The 25,680-nt window shown below is 48.6% G+C and overlaps 1 protein-coding gene across 1 annotated transcript in view; it reads left to right on the forward strand.

Moving 5' to 3' along the window:
• PPIL2 (peptidylprolyl isomerase like 2) overlaps positions 1-25,680 on the forward strand; it is a 737,332-nt gene that overhangs the window by 424,744 nt on the left and 286,908 nt on the right. Inside the window, exons 9-10 of the mRNA XM_069620060.1 lie at positions 2,983-3,058; positions 13,519-13,679. Coding sequence (XP_069476161.1) covers positions 2,983-3,058; positions 13,519-13,679 — 237 coding nt within the window. The remainder of the gene's footprint in view (positions 1-2,982; positions 3,059-13,518; positions 13,680-25,680) is intronic.

Below are 25,680 nucleotides of genomic sequence, written 5' to 3' on the forward strand. Positions count from 1 at the left end.
CAAAGTAAAACACAAGAAGGACTTTAACAAAATGAAATGGTGAAGAAACCCAACCGAAGCGAAAAGAAAGAGTATTTGGTCAAGCGGGTTTATGTTCGAGGCTTCTAATAGCCTGGAACAATACCACGTTTATATAATATAATCGCGGTAGAAAAGTTAGGGTAGATACCACTGCCACCAGCCAAGTCTAAATGTTAAGAGCAAAACAAAGCTGAGAGGCACGGACAAAAAGGGATAGGAATTAACCCTTTCCAGTACTTCATGTAAGATGGGGTGTACTGGGTCTGTAGTTTTAAATGACTACATAAAGTACATGGCAACTTTACCTGTTTCTGGGGGACAGTAGTCCACCCCAGAAAATGGAGTCAGGGGAGTGAGGGGAAGTCTCATAGACAACCCTGTGTTACTGAACGAAAGGTGCAGTGTAACACACATGAAAAGTGGGGTTCATGGAGTGGTGTCCTCCAGAGCCCACTATCACACGAACAGTAACAACACACATGGCAAAACACATGTAAGAGTGGGAAAAAGGCTCACACTCTTACAAAGTGGAAAAAATAAACTCCAGAAATCCAGCAAAGCTGCTGGGGGACTCACTAGGTGGGGGAAATTAGCCATAGAATGAGAATTCTCCCTAACAAAGACCCCTCCAGCAATGCCGGAGGCCTAAAAACCTCATACATGGGACAGATGGTACACCCCGAATTCCAAGAAGCCCCTCGAGCAACACCTGAGACCTACAAACCTCATACATGGAACAAATGGCACACCCCGAATTCCAGGAAGACCCCTCCAGCAACACCTGAGACACCTACAAACCCCATACATGGAACAGATGGCACACCGTGAATTCCAAGAAGACCCCTCCAGCAACACCTGATGTCACAGGTTTCTCCCCTTCTCAACTGTCTTTGTTGTTTGTAGGAGTTCTTCGATGGAGTCTTCTTTCGTAGAGTTCGGTTCTTGTATAACCCAGTGTGCAGGTCCTCGGGTTCCAGCGTGCGTTCAGCGTTCCGAGTCCTGGGAACGTTCAGATGCCCGGGAAGTCTGAGGGATTCCAGGAAACGGCGAAGAGTGCACACGGAAGACAAGTGCATGGATATCCGGGATGCAAGGAGGACAAAAGGAGTGGGAATGAAGGAAGAGGAATTTAGGGGAACCGGGAACCAGGAATCAAAGGAAAACACAAGCGAACTACGGCAGCACAATTCTAGCCATGGCAAGCGGTAGCGTTGAGACGCGCAGGGCCGCGGGGGCGTGTCCGCTTTATAGAACGTAATGCGTACGGCGCAGAAACTGGTAAAGAGTATTCCGCGTTCGGCGGCCATGTTGGGAGTACTGCTGAGTGCAAGCCCCTATGGGTCAGGGACAAGAAAGTCCAGAAAGGACGCATCCATTGGTTCATGACACCTGAGACCTACAAACCCCATACATGGAACAAATGGCACACCCTGAATTCCAAGAAGACCCCTCCAGCAACACCTGAGACTTACAAACCTCATACATGGAACAAGGGGGGAAACACCCCCCAATTCCAAGAAGACCCTCCAGTAACACCTGAGACCTACAAACCCCATAATGGAACAAATGGCACACCCTGAATTCCAAGAAGACCCCTCCAGCAACACCTGAGACCTACAAACCTCATACATGGAACAAGGGGGAAACACCCCCCAATTCCAAGAAGACCCTCCAGTAACACCTGAGACCTACAAACCTCATACATGGAACAAATGGCACACCCCACAATCCAAGAAGACCCCTCCAGCAACACGAGAGACCTACATGGGACAGATGGCACACCCCGAATTCCAAGAAGACCCCTCCAGCAACACTTGAGGGACCGCAACATTTCAAGAAATACTGGATGACCTATAGCATACCAAAAGATAGAGACGAGTGATGGAATACGTTTGGCAGGGCTGCCCCCTTTCTTGTCTAGGTTTCCCCCAGAAGATCACTCCTCCCAAACTGAAGCGCTAAGGACAGAATCAGGCAAACTGGTTTAACTGGTTTCCTAAGATATATTTGGTTATCGGTTGCTTTGCTTTTGGTTTCGTCCCACGTTTTTACTTTGGTGACCATTAAACGTACCTCAGATTGTCTTCTTATCATGGACGAAGCATATGTGCTACCGGTGATCATAAATTGAAACTTAAGAAAACAAATTTGCACACAAAATGAAAATATTTATGTCTATTTTGTATGTGTGTTTTGTATTCTGGTTTAATTCAAGTACTCTGTTTTCATAGAATCTTATGTGGAAATTCTTGTATTTGAGTACCAGTCCTATTGCTGGTTGGTCTGCTTCTGTACTAGCTCCTATACTCTCTAAAGAACATAGCCTTCCCTGTCCTGGCCCATGGTACCTCAGAGGTGAAGGAGATCTGCCTGTTGGGATGAGTCTGTTTTATCCCTACGATTGGGATCCCTGCAGGTTTAGTAGTAGGAGGGTGGCGCCGAGTAGGCACTTAAGTCGCTCCTCATCCCTGTACTCCATCGGAGCAGTAGTCCTTGCATCAGAGTAGGTGTCTCTGAAATGACACCCAACCTGATGCCGCACTAGCAGCCTGTCGCCAGTGCTGGGTCATGCGGGCCATCCCTGGTTGCAGGCGGCTGATATTGGGTAGTTCTTTAGAATTGTTTATACAATGAAAGCCATGTTGTAAACCGAGCAAAGAAACAGTAATTCAGTATACATGGCCAACAAACTATTTGAGAATTCTGATTGAAAATGTAAGAAATCGCCATTAGTGGAACAATTCTTGGCTCCCCCAATTCTATAGAGACCTGCAGAGTATAACCCACACTAGCCTGGCCTTCCCCGCGTGCTGTGGTGCACTCGGGCAGAGTAGACTGATGAACCTTGCTGCCCTGTAGGCTGTGAGCCGCCTCATCACCCTGGGGGCCGGAGGGGGGACAGCATATTGAAATGTCTTTTTTACATATGAACATTATTAATTGGCTGACTCTTCTTTTCAGGATCCAACAAACTTGGACAAGTTTAATGTCGCAAACTTCTTCCACGTGAAAAACAATCTGAAACTCTCCGACCCAGGTGAGAGCATGCTAGAAAGTGTTATGGCACAGAGGGGGCGAGGGTTGGTGGGTGGGAGGGGCAATGGTGGTAGGGCTTGGGGCTTGGGGAGGTAGTGATTGGAAGGGTGGTGACCTTGAGGGGGGGGTAGAGCAGAGACCAGGAGAAAGAGGTTTAGTTGGAGAGCCGTAAGCACTGGTTTGGTTGAGCACTCTCCACATATCATTGAAGAACCAATCCCAAGAGACTATATAGTTTGACTTGTGCATGTACATTATATTATGTGTCATTTGTATAGCGTCTAACTGCCATTGTCATGGCCTTGAGAGGCTTTGGGTTTTCTAAGAGTTGAGCAGACAATAGACTGACCATTGCCTGGTAGAAGCGCACAGTCCATTGCATTGCAGAGCAGAGGCATAACCGGATACACTGTGTATTCCGATGGCAGGAACATGGCCAGTGCTTTAGCATGGGCATAACAGGATACGCTGTGTATTCAGATGGCAGGAACACGGCCAGTGCTTTAGCATAACCGGATACGCTGTGTATCCCGATGGCAGGAACATGGCCAGTGCTTTAGCATGGCCATAACAGGATATGCTGTGTATCCCGATGGCAGGAACATGGCCAGTGCTTTAGCATGGGCATAACAGGATACGCTGTGTATCCCGATGGCAGGAACATGGCCAGTGCTTTAGCATGGGCATAACAGGATACACTGTGTATTCCGATGGCAGGAACATGGCCAGTGCTTTAGCATGGGCATCACAAGATACACTGTGTATTCCGATGGCAGGAACATGGCCAGTGCTTTAGCATGGGCATAACAGGATACTCTGTGTATTCCGATGGCAGGATCACGGCCAGTGCTTTAGTATGGGCATGGGCATAACAGGATACTCTGTGTATTCCGATGGCAGGAACATGGCCAGTGCTTTAGCATGGGCATAACAGGATACGCTGTGTATTCTGATGGCAGGAACATGGGCAGTGCTTTAGCATGGGCATAACCGGATACGCTGTGTATTCCGATGGCAGGAACATGACCAGTGTCTCAGGTTTGACAGTAAACAAAGATTCACCCACTGAATTCACCTCCTCCTCCGTCTCCTCACCTGTGGATTCGTCGCAGGATGAATCTTCCGAGGGGATTTGTCTTCTTTCACGCCAAGAGTCGTCAGGCTTTTCTTTGTTGGGTTTAGGATGAGCTCCTCTGGAAGCCACACTGCCTAATGACAAGAAGTCGGCAGTAGGGGGTCCCAGGGAGACCACCCCAATTCAGGGAAAAAGCACAGCTGAAAAAACCCTGATGTTGGTCTTTTGTTCCAAGATGGTGTAATTCGAAATGAGGAAACTCCAAGTCCCAGAATGCACTGGAAATAGCAGGGTGATGCACAGGAGGATCCAGCAAGGTAATAATGAAGGACCGGGAGGGACGGATACTAAAGAAGAAACAGAAGAAAAACTTGGGAGTGGTAAGGAACACGGGTAACGGGGAAAGCGGCTCCAAAACGGCCGGAAAAAACAGAAAGAAGCGTCACAGAAGGAGAAGGGGAACAAGCCCTGTAGGAGACGCTTCGGAGGGGCAGCAAAGGAAAACACAACGGAGGAAAGCACAGGCAAAAACACTCGAACAGCGCTTAGACCCAACCGGAAGAGCAGGGTTGCAACACGCCGAGTGATAGGATTGACGCATATTTAAATACGTCATCCCGCACATCGCGAAGTCAGCCGCAACACTAGAACGTTACGCCGACATTGCGATGATCGCGAGTGGCTCATCTCCTTCTCCAATGCTCACACAGTCTTCATGGAGTCCGGATCGTGACAGTATGACCCCTTTTTAACGGCACACCTGTTTTCCTTGGGTGCAATTTATGAAAGAGACGCAGGAGTCGAGGAGCCTTCAGATTCTTAGCCGGTGCCCAGGATCTTTCGGACCAGGGGTATCCTTTCCATAGGATAAGGTATTGGACAGTTCCCTGCTTGTACCTGGAATCCAGAATGCGGGATACCTCGTATTCTTGCGGTAAAGAAGTTCTAGGGACCTTCTTCTTATAACTCCTATTATAGGGATCTGGAACGTATTCCTTGAGTAAAGATGAATGGAATACTGGATGGATCCTCCGTAAAGATTGTGGTAGTGATAATTTGAAGGCCACTGGATTGATGCATTCTGTAATGGCGAAAGGACCGAGGTATCTGGGAGAAAACTTTCCTGGATGAACCCATCTGGGTAGGAATTTGGTTGAAAGCCAGACCTTGGTACCAATCTGCCATGTGGGGTTGGGTCTTCTTCTTGGGTCGACCCATCGTTTGTAACTTTGTCGACAATGTCCCAGTATTTCTTGAGCCTTTTTATGCGTTTCTTTCAAAACGCCCATTAACTGATCAAGTGAAGGGACCTTGGTGGATAGTATTTCAGGAAAGGGTAAATGTCTGGGGTTGTACCCATAGGTGCAGTGGAATGGGCTCATGCCTATTGCTGAATGAAAGGTGTTATTATATGAAAATTCGGCAACTGGTAGGAGTTGGTACCAGTTGTCTTGCACCTGGTTACAAAAGCATCTAAGATACTGTTCGAGTTGCATTGAGGCGTTCTGTTTGACCATTGCTTTCTGGGTGGTATCCGGATGATAAGGCTCGTTGTACTTGTAATTGTTTACAAAGAAGAGTCCAGAATTTAGAGGTGAATTGGGTTCCTCTATCCGACACAATGGTGCATGGTATACCATGTAGTCGGACCACTTCACGTAGAAACTTTTCAGCCGTCGTTGAGGCTGAGGGTGTGCCTGACAAGGCGACAAAGTGAGCCAGCTTACTGAACGAATCCACCACAACCATTATGGCTGTATGTCCTCCAGAATTGGGTAAATCAACAATGAAGTCCATTGAAACATGTTGCCAGGGTCCAGCTGGGGGTTCTTCCTGTTGTAAAAGACCCAATGGTTTGGCTGTGCTATATTTGTTCTGGGCACAGATAGGACAGGAAGAGACGTATCTCTTGGTATCTCTGACTGTAGGCCACCAGAAATGTCTTCTAATTAGTTGCAAGGTGGCAGCTTGACCCTTGTGTCCTGCCGTTGGTGTGTCATGACACTAAGACAGGGCCATAGATTGGAGCTCTTGTGTAGGTAAATACAGTTGGTTCTCCCTAAACCAGTATTTCCCTATTCTGTTTAGTGATTTCCCCCTGTGGTAAAGATGTCTTCCTTTGTGAGTCGTATACCTGTTGTAGAAACAAGTTCACTGTGCCAATAAATCTTTTTCCTGACAACAGGAGTTCTTGACCTGTGTATTTTCACGATTCTTCTCCGTTACTTCTGGATAAAGCATCTGCGAGCTGATTGTTCCTCCCAGGTACATAAGTATGAAGTCAAATTGGGAAAAAAAATAGGCCCACCTGGCATGGCGTGAATTTCGGCATTCCAGTTGTTGTAACACACTTAAGTTCCTGTAATCTGTGCATACCAGAAAGGGGTGGTGGGCCCCTTGTAGTAAATGCCTCCATTCCTCACAGGCTCTTTTAATTGCAAGGAGTTCCTTTTCGAGTACTGAATAGTTTCTTTCACTAGGGTTTAGTGTCCTCGAATAGTAGGCGATGGGGTGTTCCATTTGATCTTCCTTTTTCTGCAGAAGAGCGGCACCTATTGCGCCGTAGGAGGCGTCGGTTTCTAGAATGAATGGTAACATCTGGTCTGGTTGTCTAAGTACCGGTGCCGTGGTAAAGGCTTCTTTAAGTTGTTTAAAAGCCTTATCTGCTTCTGGGCACCACGTGAACTTCACAGCCTTCTTCAACAATGCAGTCAGGGGTAAGACCATTTCTGAGAACCCATTGATGAACTTTCTATAAAAGTTTGCTAGGCCTAAAAAACGCTGCATATCTTTGACTGATTTAGGTACAGGCCATTGGGTAACTGCTGCAGTCTTCTGTGGGTCCATCTCAATCAGATTTGCACTTAAGAGAAAGCCTAAATATGGAACCGTCGTGTCTTCGAATATGCATTTTTCGGGTTTAGCCAGAAGGTGGTGATGACGGAGTCTTTGTAACACCTCTCTGACGTGTTGGCGATGGGCTTCCAGAGTGTTTGAATAAACCAGAATGTCATCCAGGTACACTATGGCTGACGTAAATAAGAGGTCTGCAAAGATCTTGTCCATAAAGTGTTGGAATTGAGCAGGAGCGTTAACCAAACCAAAAGGCATAACTCTGTACTCAAAATGTCCCAGAGGCGTCCTGAATGCAGTCTTCCATTCGTCACCTTGTTTTATTCTGAGTAGGTGATATGCACCCCTCAGATCCAACTTGGTGAACCAGGTAGCCTTCTGTACTGCCTCCATTATATCCTTAATGAGCGGCATGGGATATCTATCTCTAATTGTAGAACTGTTGAGGCCTCTATAATCTATACAAGGCCAGAGTTCGGTTGTTCCTTTCTTTGGAATGAAGAACAGTGATGCACCTGCTGAAGAAGTGGAGGCTTGAATCAATCTGTTTTGAAGGTTTGTCTTTAAGTAATCCCTCAAGGCTTCTTTTTCAGGGAGAGATAAGGGAAACATACAGCCAAATGGAACCACCGCCCCTGGTAGTAGTTCTATTTTGCAGTCTTCTGGTCTGCGTGGAGGCAAAGGCCTGGGATGCACATCCAAAAAAACGTCGGAGTAGTCTCTATATTGTGGAGGAATACGGTTTATATTGCATATGGGTATTGGTCCTTCCTGTGTTACTGATCTTTCCGTGGAAGAAAGACAAGCACCCGAACAATAGTCAGATCAGAATTCTACTATATTGGCCTTCCAGTCTATACAAGGATTATGCTTTCTAAGCCAAGGCATGCCGAGTTTCACTGGAATATGTGCCGCCCTTATTAGATCAAAACTCAGTTGTTGTTGATGGAACTGCATCTGTACTGATAACTCCTGGGTTTCTTCGAGAATTGGTCCTGAAGTCAGGGGAGTGCCGTCCACACACTCAACCGGAATAGGCTGCGTATTGGCTCTTCTTGGTATGGATTGGGGCCTGGGCCCATTGGTCGTCCATGAAGTTGCCAGCAGCCCCGCAGTCTAACATTGCAAGACATTCGACACCACTGTGGTTTGTCCACTTAAGCTGTACCTTGAAAACCATTAAATGGTGTGAGGTGTCCAAGGTGGTTGATGGAGTAGGTAGACGGGGATTAACGGTTTGAACCCCTTCCTTGTCCCTGTTCAGGGTCGGGGTTTGTCGTTTCCCGCCTTTCTTGGAGGGACTCCCAGGCAGTCTCGAAGCAGGTGTCTCTCTGAACCACAATATAAACAAAGACCTAAGTCTTTTCTTCTCTTTCTTTCTGCGGCTGTCAGAGGCCCTCTAGTCGATCCAATCTGCATTGGTTCTTCAGAACTTGGCATCAAAGGTGTTTTCTCCGAAGGGATAGACAGGTGAGGAGCTAGCGGAGGGTAGGACTTGGGTCTTTTCTTCTCTATTCGCCTTTCGTTGATACGGTATTCTATCTGTAGGGCTAGTGTAATCAGGTCCTGGAAGGTGGAGGGTCTGGCTATCCGAGCCAGTTCGTCCTTTATTTCCTCTTGTAACCCTCTTCTAAATAATGTTTGTTTGGCAGAATCCGGCCATCCGGTTTCTTGCGCTAATCTTTGAAATGTGTAAATATAAGTTTGTACATCCGATGTCCCTTGTCTGGTATCCAATAGATGCTCATATGAAGAGTATTGTACTTCAGGCCTCTCAAACCGGCCACGGAACAGTTGTACGAACTGACCGTAATCATTTAGAACCGGATCTGCGCTTGTCACAAGTGGGGTGGCCCATGCTAGGGCATTTCCCACCATGTTGGATATTAGAAAGCCGACCTTAACATGGTCCTGCCCAAAAGCTTTAGGTCGGAATCTAAAATATACCAAACAAGCATCCAAATATTCTTTAATCTTTTTCGGGTTCCCATCGAACTTGCCACAAGATAGTGGTAACGAGGGGAGATCACCTCGGGTATCTTCCCTCTGGAGCAACTGTTGCCTTAAGGCAGTATTGTCAGCTCTAAGAGTCCCATTGTCTGTTTTTAGGGTCTGTACTTCCACATTAATCCCTTGTATGGCATTTACCAACTCATGATATTGTTCAAGACTGGCCATTCTTGGGTGTTGCAAACTCAGGTTTGACAGTAAACAAAGATTCACCCACTGAATTCACCTCCTCCTCCTCCTCACCTGTGGATTCGTCGCAGGATGAATCTTCCGAGGGGATTTGTCTTCTTTCACGCCAAGAGTCGTCAGGAACACGGCCAGTGCTTTAGCATGGGCATGGGCATAACAGGATACTATGTGTATTCCGATGGCAGGAACATGGCCAGTGCTTTAGCATGGGCATAACAGGATACTCTGTGTATTCCGATGGCAGGAACATGGCCAGTGCTTTAGCATGGGCATAACCGGATACACTGTATATTCCGATGGCAGGATCACGGCCAGTGCTTTAGCATGGGCATAACAGGATACGCTGTGTATTCCGATGGCAGGAACATGGCCAAGTGCTTTAGCATGGGCATAACAGGATACGCTGTGTATTCTGATGGCAGGAACACGGCCAGTGCTTTAGCATGGGCATAACCGGATACACTGTGAATCTCGATGGCAGGAACATGGCCAGTGATTTAGCATGGGCAGAGGCATAACCGGATACACTGTGTATTCTGATGGCAGGAACACGGCCAGTGCTTTAGCATGGGCATAACCGGATACACTGTATATTCCGATGGCAGGAACATAGCCAGTGTTTTAGCATGGGCAGAGGCATAACCGGATACACTGTGTATTCCGATGGCAGGAACATGGCCAGTGCTTTAGCATGGGCATAACAGGATACGTTGTGTATTCCGATGGCAGGAACATGGCCAGTGCTTTGGCATGGGCATCACAAGATACACTGTGTATTCCGATGGCAGTAACATGGCCAGTGCTTTGGCATGGGCCTAACAGGATACTCTGTGTATTCCGATGACAGGAACATGGCCAGTGCTTTGGCATGGGCATCACAAGATACACTGTGTATTCCGATGGCAGGAACATGGCCAGTGCTTTGGCATGGGCATAACAGGATACTCTGTGTATTCCGATGGCAGGAACATGGCCAGTGCTTTAGCATGGGCATAACCGGATACACTGTGTATTCCGATGGCAGAAACATGGCTAGTGCTTTAGCATGGGCATAACAGGATATACTGTATATTCCGATGGCAGGAACATGGCCAGTGCTTTGGCATGGGCCTAACAGGATACTCTGTGTATTCCGATGGCAGGAACATGGCCAGTGCTTTAGCATGGGCATAACCGGATACACTGTGTATTCCGATGGCAGAAACATGGCCAGTGCTTTAGCATGGGCATAACAGGATACACTGTGTATTCCGATGGCAGGAGCATGGCCAGTGCTTTAGCATGGGCATAACCGGATACACTGTGAATCTCGATGGCAGGAATATGGCCAGTGCTTTAGCATGGGCAGAGGCATAACCGGATACACTGTGTATTCTGATGGTAGGAGCATGGCTAGTGCTTTAGCATGGGCATAACCGGATACACTGTATATTCCGATGGCAGGAGCATGGCCAGTGCTTTAGCATGGGCATCACAAGATACACTGTGTATTCCGATGGCAGGAACATGGCCAGTGCTTTAGCATGGGCATAACAGGATACACTGTGTATTCCGATGGCAGGAACATGGCCAGTGCTTTAGCATGGGCATAACCGTATACACTGTGTATCCCGATGGCAGGAACATGGCCAGTCATAACTGGATACACTGTGTATTCCGATGGCAGGAACATGGCAAGTGCTTTAGCATGGTCAGAGGCATAACCGGATACACTGTGTATCCAGATGGCAGGAACATGGCCAGTGCTTTAGCATGGGCCTAACAGGATACACTGTGTATTCCGATGGCAGGAACATGGCCAGTGCTTTAGCATGGGCATAACAGGATACGCTGTGTATTCTGATGGCAGGAACATGGCCAGTGCTTTAGCATGGGCATAACAGGATACGCTGTGTATCCCAATGGCAGGAACATGGCCAGTGCTTTAGCATGGGCCTAACAGGATACGCTGTGTATTCTGATGGCAGGAACATGGCCAGTGCTTTAGCATGGGCATAACAGGATACGCTGTGTATCCCGATGGCAGGAACATGGCCAGTCCTTTAGCATGGGCAGAGGCATAACTGGATACACTGTGTATTCCGATGGCAGGAACATGGCCAGTGCTTTAGCATGGGCCTAACAGGATACACTGTGTATCCCAATGGCAGGAACATGGCCAGTGCTTTAGCATGGGCCTAACAGGATACGCTGTGTATTCCGATGGCAGGAACATGGCCAGTGCTTTAGCATGGGCATAACCGGATACACTGTGTATCCCGATGGCAGGAACATGGCCAGTGCTTTAGCATGGGCATAACAGGATACGCTGTGTATTCCGATGGCAGGAACATGGCCAGTGCTTTAGCATTGGCATAACAGGATACGCTGTGTATCCCGATGGCAGGAACATGGCCAGTGCTTTAGCATTGGCATAACAGGATACACTGTGTATCCCGATGGCAGGAACATGGCCAGTCCTTTAGCATGGGCAGAGGCATAACTGGATACACTGTGTATTCCGATGGCAGGAACATGGCCAGTGCTTTGGCATGGGCATCACAAGATACACTGTGTATTCCGATGGCAGGAACATGGCCAGTGCTTTAGCATGGGCATAACGGATACACTGTGTATCCCGATGGCAGGAACATGGCCAGTGCTTTAGCATGGGCATAACCGGATACACTGTGTATGCCGATCGCAGGAACATGGCCAGTGCTTTCGCATTGGCATAACAGGATACACTGTGTATTCCGATGGCAGGAACATGTCCAGTGCTTTAGCATGGGCATAACGGATACACTGTGTATGCCGATGGCAGGAACATGGCCAAGTGCTTTAGCATGGGCATAACAGGATACGCTGTGTATTCCGATGGCAGGAACATGGCCAGTGCTTTAGCATGGGCATAACAGGATGCGCTGTGTATTCCGATGGCAGGCGCATGGGCATAACCGGATATGCTGTGTATCCCGATGGCAGGAACATGGCCAGTGCTTTAGCATGGGCATAACCGGATACACTGTGTATCCCGATGGCACTCAGTTTATTAACCTTAAGTGGGTGAAAGGCTGAGTCGGCCCTGTCCTGTTGTGTTGTATAACCAGCTGTGTGCAGTCTTTACAGTCCTTTCAGTAGGGGTAACCATTTCAATTTAGAAGTTGCCAGCCAAACATAAAAGGCCCCCCTGGCACTCCGTTCTGCACACAGGGGTCTTGCTGTCAGGACTTGGGGCTGGCTAGCCTTTTGGTTCTAGCCCCTGAGCTTCTATCCGGGGCTACAATCAATACAGCTATACCCCCACTGCTCCCCCTAAGCCTCTCCCCCCACGCCCCCAGCACTGGCCCGGTCTGCACATACACAGGGAACACCTTTTCTTACTCGCCGGTAGCTAGTGGCCCAGAATACATTAATCGCTTCGCTTCAGGCGTTTCCATAACTTCTGCCATTGCAAAGAGACCCCGTTTTTGTGGGTTCAGTCACAGTTGCAATCCTTGCATGGCAGAGTTGGTCGTGTATTCAAAAAGGATTGCTTGCAGTAATGGGGAGTGTGATGGGACAAAAAGGGATACACGAAACAGCGCCTCCACATGTTATTTGGGCAGCACCAGCAAAAGTAGTGTCAGACAGACCTTAAATGTAATGGAACATGATTACCTGGTGTAGGAAAACTGCACTTGTCTGTGTAGGGTGGGCCGAGTGCAGGTGGATCCAGATGCAATATGCCTACACATGCTGTCTGGGAAGCCCGTGGCCATGCAGTATGGGTTGGGTGCCACACGCCTGGACATGCCAGTGCTTCCTTGGCATTCTGTGTGAAGTGACACATGCTCAGATATTGTAGGGTCAGGTGGCACTAGCCTGGACAGTGTGTCATTGATGCATGCCAGCATAAAGTAGACAGGGACACATGCAGGAGCAGTGTCCTCTGGGTGGTTTTTGCCCGTGCAGCGTGTTCCTAGGTGCCGCATACTTTCTTACAGTAGCCATGCAATGCCAGTACTCTACTCTCCCAGTCCAAGAAGCCCTGGTTCTCAGACACTGGCAGTATTTGCTTATTTTTTAAAAAATTTTATTAAAATTATAGTTTCTTAGAAACCTTTCATTTATCGATCATTAAGTTCATACTTTCGATCAGTTTTTGAAACAAAGCTGCTTAAATTACACATTCAATTCATTGCATTAGTTCTAAAACATTTCGTAAAAATTGCACTATTGTAAAGTTGAGTTTCTTTTCATGTCCACTCATGGTTTTTGCCCATCTCGTTTCTGTATCCATTGCAGTTGATGAGTAGTTGCTTATTTCAAGCACTGACATACAGACACAATTCTTACATTTTTTTATTTTTTAGATGACGAAAAAGCCAGACTGGATCCATCTTACCACCTAAAAAATGCAAACATGGAGACGCGGGAGACCCTGACGGAGCTTTACAAAGACTACAAAGGGGATGAGATGTTGGCTGCCACGATGAAGGCACCTGCGAAAAAGGCAACGGACAAGCTAAATGCGGTGAGTTTGCAACCTGTGGGACTAGCAGGGTGTCCGTGTGGTGTAGATCAGGGCATTATTAACCGTCTTCTACAGAGGGCAGAGACCCCCCCCGTGTGCGCAGAGTTGCGTTGTCTGATACTCCATGGCCTGTGATCCTTCTGTGACTAATCCATGTTTTACGGAGAAGGTCGTGAGCTCATGCGGCCTCTGAGGCGATGCCCAGACTTGTCCATAGAGTCCATTTGTGGTGATGGGCCTTGACTGTGGTATGTAGGAAGGGTCCTGGTCTGCTGTATTTCCTCTCCCAGGGCTTCATATCTTTAATGTAAAGGGATCTTGGGTATCAGAATGTCTGCCTTGTGGTGGCCTCCAGGTGCCTGCTTCTGTTAGAGAAGGGATTGGAGAATTACAGGGAGGAGTGGTAGAGGCGGGTGCAAAACCAGCGCCGTTTGATGCTCTCTGGCTGCACGTACCCCCTTTTCTGCCTGCTGCCATTTCTCAGAAGGAATTGCCCAAGATCGGTTGGCTGGTGATAATGCCCCATGTCTGTTACAGATGATGTGTGGGTTATTCTGCTTTTCCTAGGCCGGCCTCGGCCTGTGCTCGAGTTGTGGTGTGAATCAGCTGAGTGGGGTTTGGGTGAGTATGAGTAGGAAAGTTGCATTTTACAGCACACATACATGTTCATAAAAGCCTTCGACTTTGCAATGTTCTGTTTATATGCTTTTATACAGCACCAAATCCCCACTGTATTTCTATCGGGGCGCCTAGGCTTGTGCATGCCATGTAATACATTGCAACTGCCTCTTGCTAACTCTTCCTGGCTCTACTCTTCGACCTTTACAACTTACCCAGAACAGGACTGCGAGACTTGTCCTTGGCATCAAGCCCAGGGATTGCATCTCTCCAGCTCCTTTCCCCCATTGACTGAATACTTCTAGTCTGTGTCCTTACTGCGCTTTGGAGTGATGCCCTTTTTCCCTGCCCACCTCCTTCACTCATTTAGTTTGGGGTGCTCTGGCCAGTCCCTTTGGCTGCCACTTCAGGGAATGAGTCTTCTTTATTTTTCACCTTTATTTTTTCAGTGTAGCACAAACCCCCTTCACTGATTATGTGTATTGAACAGGCTGATGGCAGGGACTCCTATTGGATCTTGGCCCCGCTGCATAGCCCAGCCCCTTTATTTATTACTGTGATGATGTCTTGTCAGTCCCATATACTCAGATTGGCTGTTCCTCCTGTTACAAGCCTTATTCTTTGTGCCATCTAATTTGTTAGACACCTTCCTTCCTCTTCATATCCGAAATTGCCGTATGAGGGCATGCAGCTTTGCAGTGGTACAGCCCTTGTGTGTGTGTGTGTGTGTGTGTCTGTCTGTGGATGTCGTGTTGCTAGGCAGACACTCCGATTGAAGTCTCCATCCCGAAACGGGGATAGAAGGAGGATGTGGGGCCATTCCAGATCATCAACCATAAGATCCAGGTATCTGAAGCCGGAGGACTGCTGCTGTGACCACTGTTGGCCAACCACCGCCTTTTGAAATTCTCGCCTTCCTCCTGTGGAATGGTGGGAAGCATTTTGGAGCCCTGCTCTGCATCCATCACTGTTTCAAGGTCCAAGCCATCGCTGGGTCTGCCTTTGACCTGCACCTGACTGGCCGTTTTGCTTGGGCTCTTGATGTTGCTAGTACTCTTGGAGCTATGATGGTACCTCTTCACCCTTCTGCTTCCCATCTCTCACCATGCGGAAGGACCTGCTGATGACCACAGTCTGGCCTCGCTGCTCCTGTGGGGCTGCTGAACTTGTCGGGACTCTCCCCAGTGTCCTCTCCCATCTGCTGCTGCTCCGGAGTCATCCTGTGCTGCATCAGCCAAATTTGAGCCGGCTTCAGTCTGTCCTGGGGCCTCTGCTTGAGCCGGACCTAAACGTTGCTGGAAGCTTCAAACCTGCACCCCTTGAATCTTCTACAATAAGGTCTACAGCAAGCCTTGTTCCCACCAATTTATATTTATTTGAGCTTATAAAACACATTCACAAAGTGCTGCCCTGTTAATTATAATGGTACACAAATGAAAAGTACCGTTTATGAGCAGGAATGCAAGAAGAAAAGAAGTACAATTTAGTTTGAGAGAACAGAGAGAAGAGGGGCTTTAAAGATGAGGGCGGAATAGATGGGGCGAAGGAGACGAGCAAATGGTGGGAAGGAAAGCGTTCCAAAGCTTAGTTGCGAGAAGCAAGAAAGAGCAGGAACAGCAAAGAGGAATTGAGACTGTGACCACAAGGTGCGGGATGGAGTATAGAGTAAAATGAGAGAACAAAAGTAGAGAGGAGGGAGATCATGTTTACACTAAAGGACTCTGATAAAGTGGAACAAGAGATGAGTAAAGAGAAGAAAAGAAATGGACCCATAATAAGTGGAGCGAAAACCTCTGACTACGTTTTAATAAGCACGAGCGGTTGGGCTATGGTGAAAGACATGACAGTCCATGACTTCTCTGCCTTCAATTACTCTCGAAGGGGAAGGTGCCCAAATGCACTTCAACTGCATCCAAGTGCTCAGTCACAGCAATTTCAGGCACAGGAGACACAAAATCAAATGGCCCGACGACATAAAGAACAACATTGAACCACACGTCTATAATATGTTGCCCCAGATGGAAATTCTACTCTTTAGCAGCTCCGCGAACACCATGGTCATAACCACATTTGAGTTAATCATTGAAAACATTGGTGCTTTTGTTACCAAACCTAGAAAACCGGTCCAGTCTTCCACAATTCGCCGCTCCGCTTGGGATAATGACTGCCAGAATTACAACAGCAGGGCTTAATGATGCAGTCGCAAATAAAGATAGGGCAACCTTTTGGAAGAGGGTGACGTTTGCTGATCCCGAAGACTGAAACCCTTTCAGGGTAATATCCCAGGAAAGATTTGGTTAAACCACTTAACCAATCTTTATGCAGCACCCGATGGGTGCCTGCAGAATTCCGACCATTACTCTAGGCAAGAGCTCCACTATAACCAACCCGCGTTGAAATTGACAATGGTAGAAATGAACGAGGCACTGGAACAACCCAAATGTGGGAAAAAGCTCCTGGTCCTGTTGTGATGCTCGGCGACTTCTTTAAGAGTCCCCATGGAAATTGAAGGGCGTTTTATTTTTAACCACCTGTTCAATGCCATATTAGAATCTGGCACTGTCTCCGGCTCCTGGGTGAGGGCGACCATCGTACTATTCTATAAGAAAGGAGGCTGGAAGGACCCTGCAAATTACAGACCAATATCCCTGCTGAATGCTGTTGTGAAGGTCTGTGCGAGAGCCCCGTTATTTCACCTTGAAGGTTGGGTACGGGACACGAATACCATTGGCCATCTCCAAGCAGGCTTCCAGCCTGGCTTCAGCACAGTGGAACAATCTTTCAGATTGTTATTCCAAAAATAGGTTACTGTCATGAAGACGAGTTTGTACACCATCTTCAATGATCGGAAATGCGCATTTCACTGGGTCCCCAGGGTGAAACTATGGGCGGCTATGCCTGAACTGGATATACCAACTCATCTGCTCCAATCGATTCTGTGTCTTTATGATAACACAGCTAGAGTCCATTGGATTCTAGACAGGGACAAAAAGACACTGATGAACATCAGAGTCGGGGGTAATACAAGGTTGTGTCCTTGCGCCAACAATCTTTTGCATCTTCATTATTAAGATCAATGTTCAATCAGCTGTTACAGTAGAATTCCCTTTTTGTCTGAACTTCTGTCCACCTGTGAGTCCCCCAGCACTTTTTGCTGTACCACTGGATTTTTGACTAGTTCTCCTGAGTGAGTGGGAGCCTTTTTCCACACTCTCTCATTCTTTTACTCGTGGAACCCTTTTTACCTCTTTTTGGTATTTCTTTTGGGAGTTATGCTTTCCTCCAACTTTTTTGGCATCTACCTTTTACTATTGCAGCATGCATCCCTTTCTGTGCAGTTCTTGCTGGGAGCTCCTAGATCTTCCACTGAAGTGTTTCTGTATTTTCCCCCTGGGTAACTCCCTGTTACCATGGCATAGGGGTACGTTTTATCCTACCTGTACTTTCTTTTGTGGGATCAGCACACCCCATTTTATGTGGAGTGATGAGGGGATCAAATGTATCCCTTTTCTCACTTCTCCAGTAACTTTTTGCTTACTGCGTCAGGTCCTCTGTTTAGGCTGGTGGCCGTGTACATTATTGCACAATGTTTTGTGGACTTTCGTTGCAGGCTGTCTTCATAGCTGCGGTAGGGGGACACAATGGCCACCACAGACCAAAGATGGTGGCTGTCTTTTTCTAAGCCCTAAACAAGATGACGTTTTCTTTCTAGTGTCTTCTTCTACCTTTCTCTGCGTGGGAAGTTTCTCTGGTCCCTTTGTCTTTACCGGGCTTCCTAAGGAAAGCCTGTGAAGGGTCTCCGAGTGACTGGCAGGACAGCAGGAAGTGGGAGAGGTGACCGAAACTCCCCTGGTCATCCTGCAGTATGGCCGACTGAAACCAGTTCAGACTGGGAGGCTAGCTGTCCCCATTGGATCCCCACCCCCCATGTTTCAATGGTGAATGGTTCTTGATTGGTGGACTCAGCTGGAAAGCTTGAATTCCTGGATACATTCCGAGATTCTAGAACTGAAACGGAGAGTCGACCAGTGGCACAGAAGATTCTGAAGGAGAAAGCCCAAAGAACGTAACCAGGAACTTCCAGCAACCGCTAAAGCCTGCTGCGTAACCGCTTCTGTTCCTACCTCAACATTTTCTGAGCAACAAGGAAGGTCCGAACATGACGACCTCCTCCCTTGGTCTGGTGGGCCTAACCAGTCCCAAGAAAACTGCATTTTGCGCCAGGCCATGAAGAGCCGGGACCTGCAATTCACCAATTGCAATGCTGTGCATCGCCAACTTAAGTGCAAATTCGCCTGGAACTTTGTTGGCATCCTTCTAATCCTGCGGTGACTCGAGCCAGCTCCCGAAGTCCCCTTAGCCGAGACGAGGATTAAGAAAAGAAGAAGAGTTTACTGGCGTGACATCTATCCTTCAACCCTGAAAAAGGCGGCAATAAGCCAGAACCGTGCAGATTCGTCGCTGGGCATCTCTCTGCACGAGAACTGTCGCCAGATCCACCGAAGTCCCTTTCGTCTGTCACCAAGACCGAGAAACCTGTGACCGGGTCTGCTGTCACCTCACCGCTGGAACAGTCCTGCAGCAACTGCTTCTTCTCTCCAAGGTACTTTCCTGCTCCTAGTAAAACTTACCTGGTGCCTGCTTAGTTGATCCTATGTTCCTGGGGGCTATAGGTAGCTGGACCTTCCACCCCTCCAGGACTCCCTTAGGGTTACATTGAGGTGGACAACCCACTGTGCTCTAATCCTGCCTTAGGACATTGGTCCTTGGAAACACTGTCTTCATGCCTTTTCTGCCCTAGACCTGGTCACTGGTGGCCCAGTGGCCCCTCTGAACATTGTGAGACTCTCGTAAGATAGGGTTAGACTTGTTAAAACAGGCTGAAACCAACTTGCTAAAAGTCATACGAGTTTGGACAAGTTTGCATACATGTTTCAAATGGTTTTGCTATGTCTTGTGTTTCAGAAAAAGCTATTCTTTTGTGACTACATCTGTGATTTATTCTCCAATTATTGCCTGTTCCATCGTTTTACTGTGTTATGGTACTTGACTTAAAATGTACAACAGTGTGCTTTAGTGTATATATTAAATAGCTATTTGTTATATAACTTCTAGGTGTATCAGTGTTTTCTTGGACTAAGTGTATGCTTTGAGGTCTTTGTACCTTACTACCGTCCTCCTCCCTCCTTTAGACTAAGCCTGGCTGCTCGCCATTCTACCAGACCCATGTGTGGTTCAGGTTAAACCTAAGTAATTTAACCCTGTTCATCCAAGGTGGGGTTTTCCTAAGTGCTGTCCCAGACAGTACCTTTGTATAAAAATAAACAAATACACATTAGCTAATCTGCAGACGGGCGTCCCGAAGTTGGAAGAGGATAGAATACTGCTACTTCTGTTGGAGGATGATGCAGCCCTCATTTCCTTGACCCCTAGAGGCTTCCGCAAGCAAGTGAAAGCCGTCCACAAAGGCTGATTTGAAAATGGGCTCACGATTCACTATGGCAAAATAAAATCGATCTTCCACGCACCACGAAACAGAGAAAAACACCATAGAAATCAATTGCCACAGCATCGAGCAGGTGAAAAACTTTGATTGCCTCAGTATCCGGTTCATGAGTGATGGCAGCTGGTCAGGCCAAGTGGAAAAACCTCTGCTAACCCTCAAAAGACCCAGCAACGCCATTTTGAAATCCCCAAGTAATGATCATTGGTGTATTTTCTCCAGCCCTCTAACTGTAAATCATGCAGGCTATAGCTCCAAGCATGTTTGGTGCAGAAATATGGGAACATACCAACAACTCGAGTCCAGTAGCAGTCAAGAACACATTCCTTAAAAAGGCCTTGTGTTTACCGCAAAGCACACTACATCCAATGCAACGCTTAGAGCTTAATCAGCGTATTTCAGAAGCAGTTACCTTCAGCCCAGGCTTCAACTGTGCATTTCACTTCAGTTGAGCAAATGCAGAGATGTGATGTCGCAGTGCCAGGGAAAATGTAAGCTGGGGTAGACCTGTCGAGTCTCTGGTGAGCTCCCTAGGCTGTGAAGATCTGTAGTGTAATCCTCCTAGGATAAGCATTGGCACCAGTGACCACTAGCTGCTGCAAATTTAACCAAGGGGCTGCATATTGAAGCTCGAAATCAGGCTATGGGCATGAAAGCTATTTGGACATCATTTCCCCTCCCTATGCATGGCCACTTCATATTAAGTTACGCTTTGGCACTTTAGACTTGTCCACACTTAAGTTGGCTTGGCACACGAGTGCCTCAGACAGCCAGCACAATATCTAAAGCTGGTCGCAATAACCTTTTCAGTACGCACATTTAAGGAAGCATTAATTCTATGCATGTCCATGGACAGCAACTTGGTCCTCTTCATTGCATCCAGTTATCTGCACCGAGCTTGGCTACCAAGGAAAAACCTGTTCCTTTATCTGCACCTCTTCAAGACACAGTAGCAGCGTGTCTTGATGAGTAAGACGCAAACCATTTTAGAGCCAACCCTGAAAACCCAAGGGAGGAGAGACCTGGGAGCGAAGGCAGTGATTGACAGTGTCGAAGGCCGCAGATGGATCTAAAAGAATTGTTATTGAAGATTGTTTGGAGTGCTGTGCAGAGAGGATGGACTTTCCCCTGTCCTGTGGGGTCTCTAGTGCTGCAAATCGGAGTACAGAGGATGAGGCATCTCCTCTCTTTATGCAAACCTTTCCTCTTTGACTTGCATGGAGTATAAATCAGGTGCAGTAAATAAGCTTCCTTTTACGAAGGCCAAAAGCGGTGCAGCCTGGGTCAGGTGTCCTCTATTCAGTAATCTAGAGCTGGATACTGGTAGTCTAGGATCTACGTTAAAACAACGTATCAAAACTGCACCGCTAACTACAACAAAGCACAAAGCTCTGCATACAAAAATGTTGACTTCCCGCTTTCTCACCCCCCACCCATTTACCCTCTCCATACTCCCGTGCCACACTTGCCTGACTCCTGCGGCCCTCTCCCTGCAGCGTCAGTTCCATGTTCCATTAACGGAGCAGAACATCGGCCACAGGGTCCCCTTTTTCTTTTTCTTTTTTATTACTGTCACCCGCAATCCGTGTAATGGAGGTCGGGGGATATCCCTGCAGCCTCCAAACCTATAATGCCGAACAAGGGGAGCAGGGGAGACTCCTGTAACCCTTATCCCCTTGTTCTGCATTATAGGATTTGCCGAATTCGCAGTAAATTTGCATTCAGCATTTTGTTTTTGCTATTTTCCTGCAAAACGGTAGTCTATACTGGTAGTCTATCCTTTTCATAGCCGAAGGACCATTTTGAACATTTCTGCAGTGCCTTTTTGCAAGAACTTGCTTAATGAGAATACCAGCTTGTAGTAAACTGAACTACCACAAAAGTAGGCATGGACTTCTGAATTGTTGGTCTTGTTACTAAAGTTGCTCTTGCCTACCTAAGGCATGTGAATCGAATCTGGACTTAATCTATTTTTTTGCCTATTAACTGTGTTGTAATCTAAAGTTGTAGGTCATCCATGTTAGTGCGACTACACTGTGGTATAAGTGACTTTATTTACCAGTAGTATTGTTTTTACTGATCGCCTGAGTCTAATAATAGTTTAGTTTTGTACTTGGCTTTGTTGACTTTCGTTCTTCGCACCAATCCTTCACTCCCACATCTCCTGAGTCTAAGTCGAACTGCTCAACTATGTTACCATTGATGGTTTAGTCCAGAACCTAATTATTGGGTGTGTGTTTGTGCTGTTAAGTTGGCTTCTCAGAACTCCACAGAGTAGGTTCTAAAAAAATAAACTCTTAACTGGAAGCAGCTGGTGGGATAGCTGGTATGAGGAATATGTGGAGTAGGCACAGACCTTTTAACACACAGTTCTGCTTAGTCTTTACTAAAAGCAGTCTTACTATTACTTTTAGTATTCCTTTAGACATGCAAATATTCACTTCGCAGAAGAGGCTCCAACCCAATTGAGTTTTCTCAGCCTTGGCTGGGAAACTTAAATCTGGGAGGGAAGTTGATTGACAACTTCCCTCCCCGAGTCTGTTTCTCCAGAATGGGGTCTGGCATGGATTCACATGCTCATGAATATTCCCTGTCGTCAGGCTGGGAAACCTTGGTAAAGAAAAAAATCAGTTTCGTTTCTGAACTGCTTTTCTCCTAATAACCAACCACTGGTCTCTGGGTCATACTGCCCCCAGCCAATGACTGCCCTCTACCTAAGCCCCTCCTCTGGCAGCCATCTTCAGATTTTACCGCACGTTCAAGTGTTGGGAGTCTTCGTGCTATAGCTCTCGAGCTTTTAATGCGTTTTGCGATTTTTCAAAGAGTTTAATCTCATTTTTACTGTCAATCGAGTCTCAAGCTCCACCGTTTCTACTTCCGATCAACGGGGACCCGTTTTGGAATTTTCTACGCCCCTCAAGAGTGAAGTTTTCATTGAGTTCCACTTCTTGGAGGATTCCAGAAGATCTTTGAGGCTTATCCCATGTGGACATGGCCCAGGACAAAGGGAGCACGACATCCGGATCCAAGCTGTTCAGGAGCTGCCCTGGATGCGGATTGCAGAATATCTTCAAGGTGGATAAGCATTCTAGATGCCTCTACTGCCTTCACGAAGACAAAACGCACATGGAGAAGGACTGTGCGTTTTTCAAGAACATGTCGGAGCAGACCATGAAGGATCGGCGTATCCGCCTCACCAACTGGCTGGAGGGGGAAGAGCCCAGCAGCAGGTGAGAAGAAGAGGTCCGAGCAGTCTTCTAAGACCTTTTGAGGGCGCTCCGGCGAGGGGGGCCCAACAAAAGGCAAAGCACTGCGAGTCTGCAGGCACTGGGAGCGCCGAATGGTCAGGCTCCTCGGCTGCCAGGCAAGGCGCACCTTCACAGACACCATCAACCACGAGCCAACGCTCTGGCTCAGGGAAAAGGAAGTCGGAGAACCCGGGTAAGCTTCAGGAGAAGTCCTGGTCGATCCCGACGGAGACAGCCAAGGGGGAGCGAGGTGGCGACCCTCCCCCCAAGGTGAAGACCACAAGTGCGTCCAAAATCGTGAAGGCCTTGATTCACCCGGCTAAGGCCTCTATTGAGGGAGTTGTGGCAGCCCTGGCGAAGCGTGTGGAGTCTACCCCAGTGGAGGCGACCTCGGGGCCAAGAGTTTCCCTGCCACTGCAGAGGGCATCCTCTTTTCAACCCATCGATAAGACCCCCGTGAGAACCCTGGTGGAAAAAGAGGGGCGGGGGCCGGTGGCCATCACGGACACGGATACAGCCTCTGAAGAGGACCAGGCTGAAGTCGTGAAGATCCTGGACAAAAGGTTCGAGGAAGGCCGGTCCCGCAGGAGGGATCCCGACGAGGCGGACGAAGAAAGCGACAGTGGCGCTGACGAGGTTCCCGTGGAGGCAGAGGATTCCCCTCCCCAACCGTCGCGCCTGTCGCAGCCGGTACCTGGGCCGCAGGACAACTCCAAGAGCAATCTTGATGGCGATCCAGGCCTTGTGTACAGAGATAAGGACAAGGTTGCCCTTACCCCCAACGGATGACCCAGCAGAGCCTGGTCCTTCGGGAAGCCCTCCAAGCAAGCGGAGGAGAACTCATCCCCCACCGCCCTTCCAGCCTGCGCGGCCTTCACGGCCGTCATCTCCTTCCCCGGATCCGAGGGATGACAGGGGAACAGAGACGGCCACGGCGGCGACAGATGACGACGATGGTGACGACGTGATGGGCCTTCCATCACCACCTCCTCGGGCCACCCTGCCCGACGAAATTGGCTCCTTCCACGCCATGATCGCCAGGGCATCTGAGCTCTTCCAGCTCTGCCCCGTAGAACAGAAGAAGGAAGGTTTCCTCTATCAACGGCGTGCGGCCAAGAAGAAGACGGTCCTCTTGGTCCCGTTACTTGACGACATCTGGGACGAGGGGCTGGAGCTCCTGAAGAACCCGTCCACGACCCCTGCCAAGAGAGACAGGTACGAGAAGAAGTACCGGGTCCTGGATTCCGCCCCCTTGTGCCTTAGGGCTCAGCCGACCCCCGGATTCGGTCTTCTCAGCGGCGGCCAAGAAGAAAGCGGCGGGGGCGACGGCTTCAACTTCGACCTCCCCGCCGGACGGCGAAGGGAAGAAATTGGACGCCATGGGACGACGGGTCATCTCAACGACAATTAAAGCGGCCAACGCCCTCGCGATTGTGGCCTGCTACGATAGGAAGCTGTGGTTTTAGATTGCTCCTCTGCTGGACGTCCTCCCGGACTACAAGAGGGCTGAGGCCCTGGAGATCCTGCAGGAAGGGGAGGTGGCGTTGGACCATGCCAAGGACATTGCTGAGACCGGCTTCTGCCAGATGGGCAACAGCGTTTGCCTTCGCTGGTGTGGTTGGCCCAAGGCACCCGATTTCCACCAGGATGTGCAAACCAGAGTTTCGGAAATGCCTTTCGACGGAAAAAACCTGTTTGGCAAGACAAGGGACGAGTCACTGCAGGCCATCAAGGCCGACACGGAAACGGCGCAGGCCTTGGGAGTTTTACAGCAACGACGGCCGCCCTTTCGGAACTCCGTAGGCAAGCAAGGTGCCTCCAAAGTATTCGGCGGTGGCTCCTCGACGGACCACCAGGCTGCCCGCTCCTCGTTGCAGGAGGCCTACAGAGGACGTGGCAAGTCAGGAGGATCTCGTTGTCAAGGAGGCCAAGGCAGCAAAGCCACTACCAAGCAGGACTGAACCGGCCGTAGCGTCACCGTGGCCATGAAGGAAAAACCACGTCCCTCAACTGCTGCTGGAAGTAAGGGCGATGCTGAAGAAAGGAGCCATCAAGCTCGTCCCAAAGAGGCTCCGGGGCTTACTGTACTCATGATACTCCCTCGTAATAAAGAAAACCGGTGGCTGGCGACCCATCCTGGACCTTTGTCGTTTAAACAAGTACATCAGGTCCCAGAAGTTCCGGATGGTCACTCTCCAGCACGTGCTGGGGCAGCTGGAGGAGGGCGACTTCCTATCGTCGCTGGACTTGGAGGATGCCTACTTCCACATTCCCATTCTAAGAGGATGTAGAAAGTTTCTCAGATTCGTAGTCCAAGGACGGCACTACCAGTTCAAGGCCCTCCCCTTCGGATTGAAATCGGCGCCTGGGGTAATCACAAAGTGCCTAGCACCAGTGGCGGCGCACCTGCGCCTGCGCCTGCAGGGATCCATGTCTACCCCTACCTGGACGATTGGCTCATCCGTGCAAGGACAAGAGAACTCGCTGTCGAGCACACAGCGAAGACCGTCCAGCTGCTCACGGATCTGGGATTTTCCATCCACTTCAAATCCCATCTGGTTCCGTCGCAAGTCGCACTGTTCCTGGGAGCCAGGCTCGACACAGTGGCACGATTGGCCTCACTGTCGGAGGA

Source organism: Ambystoma mexicanum, chromosome 10 (genome assembly GCF_040938575.1).
Source record: "Ambystoma mexicanum isolate Mex_15411 chromosome 10, UKY_AmexF1_1, whole genome shotgun sequence".
Lineage (NCBI taxonomy): Eukaryota > Metazoa > Chordata > Amphibia > Caudata > Ambystomatidae > Ambystoma > Ambystoma mexicanum.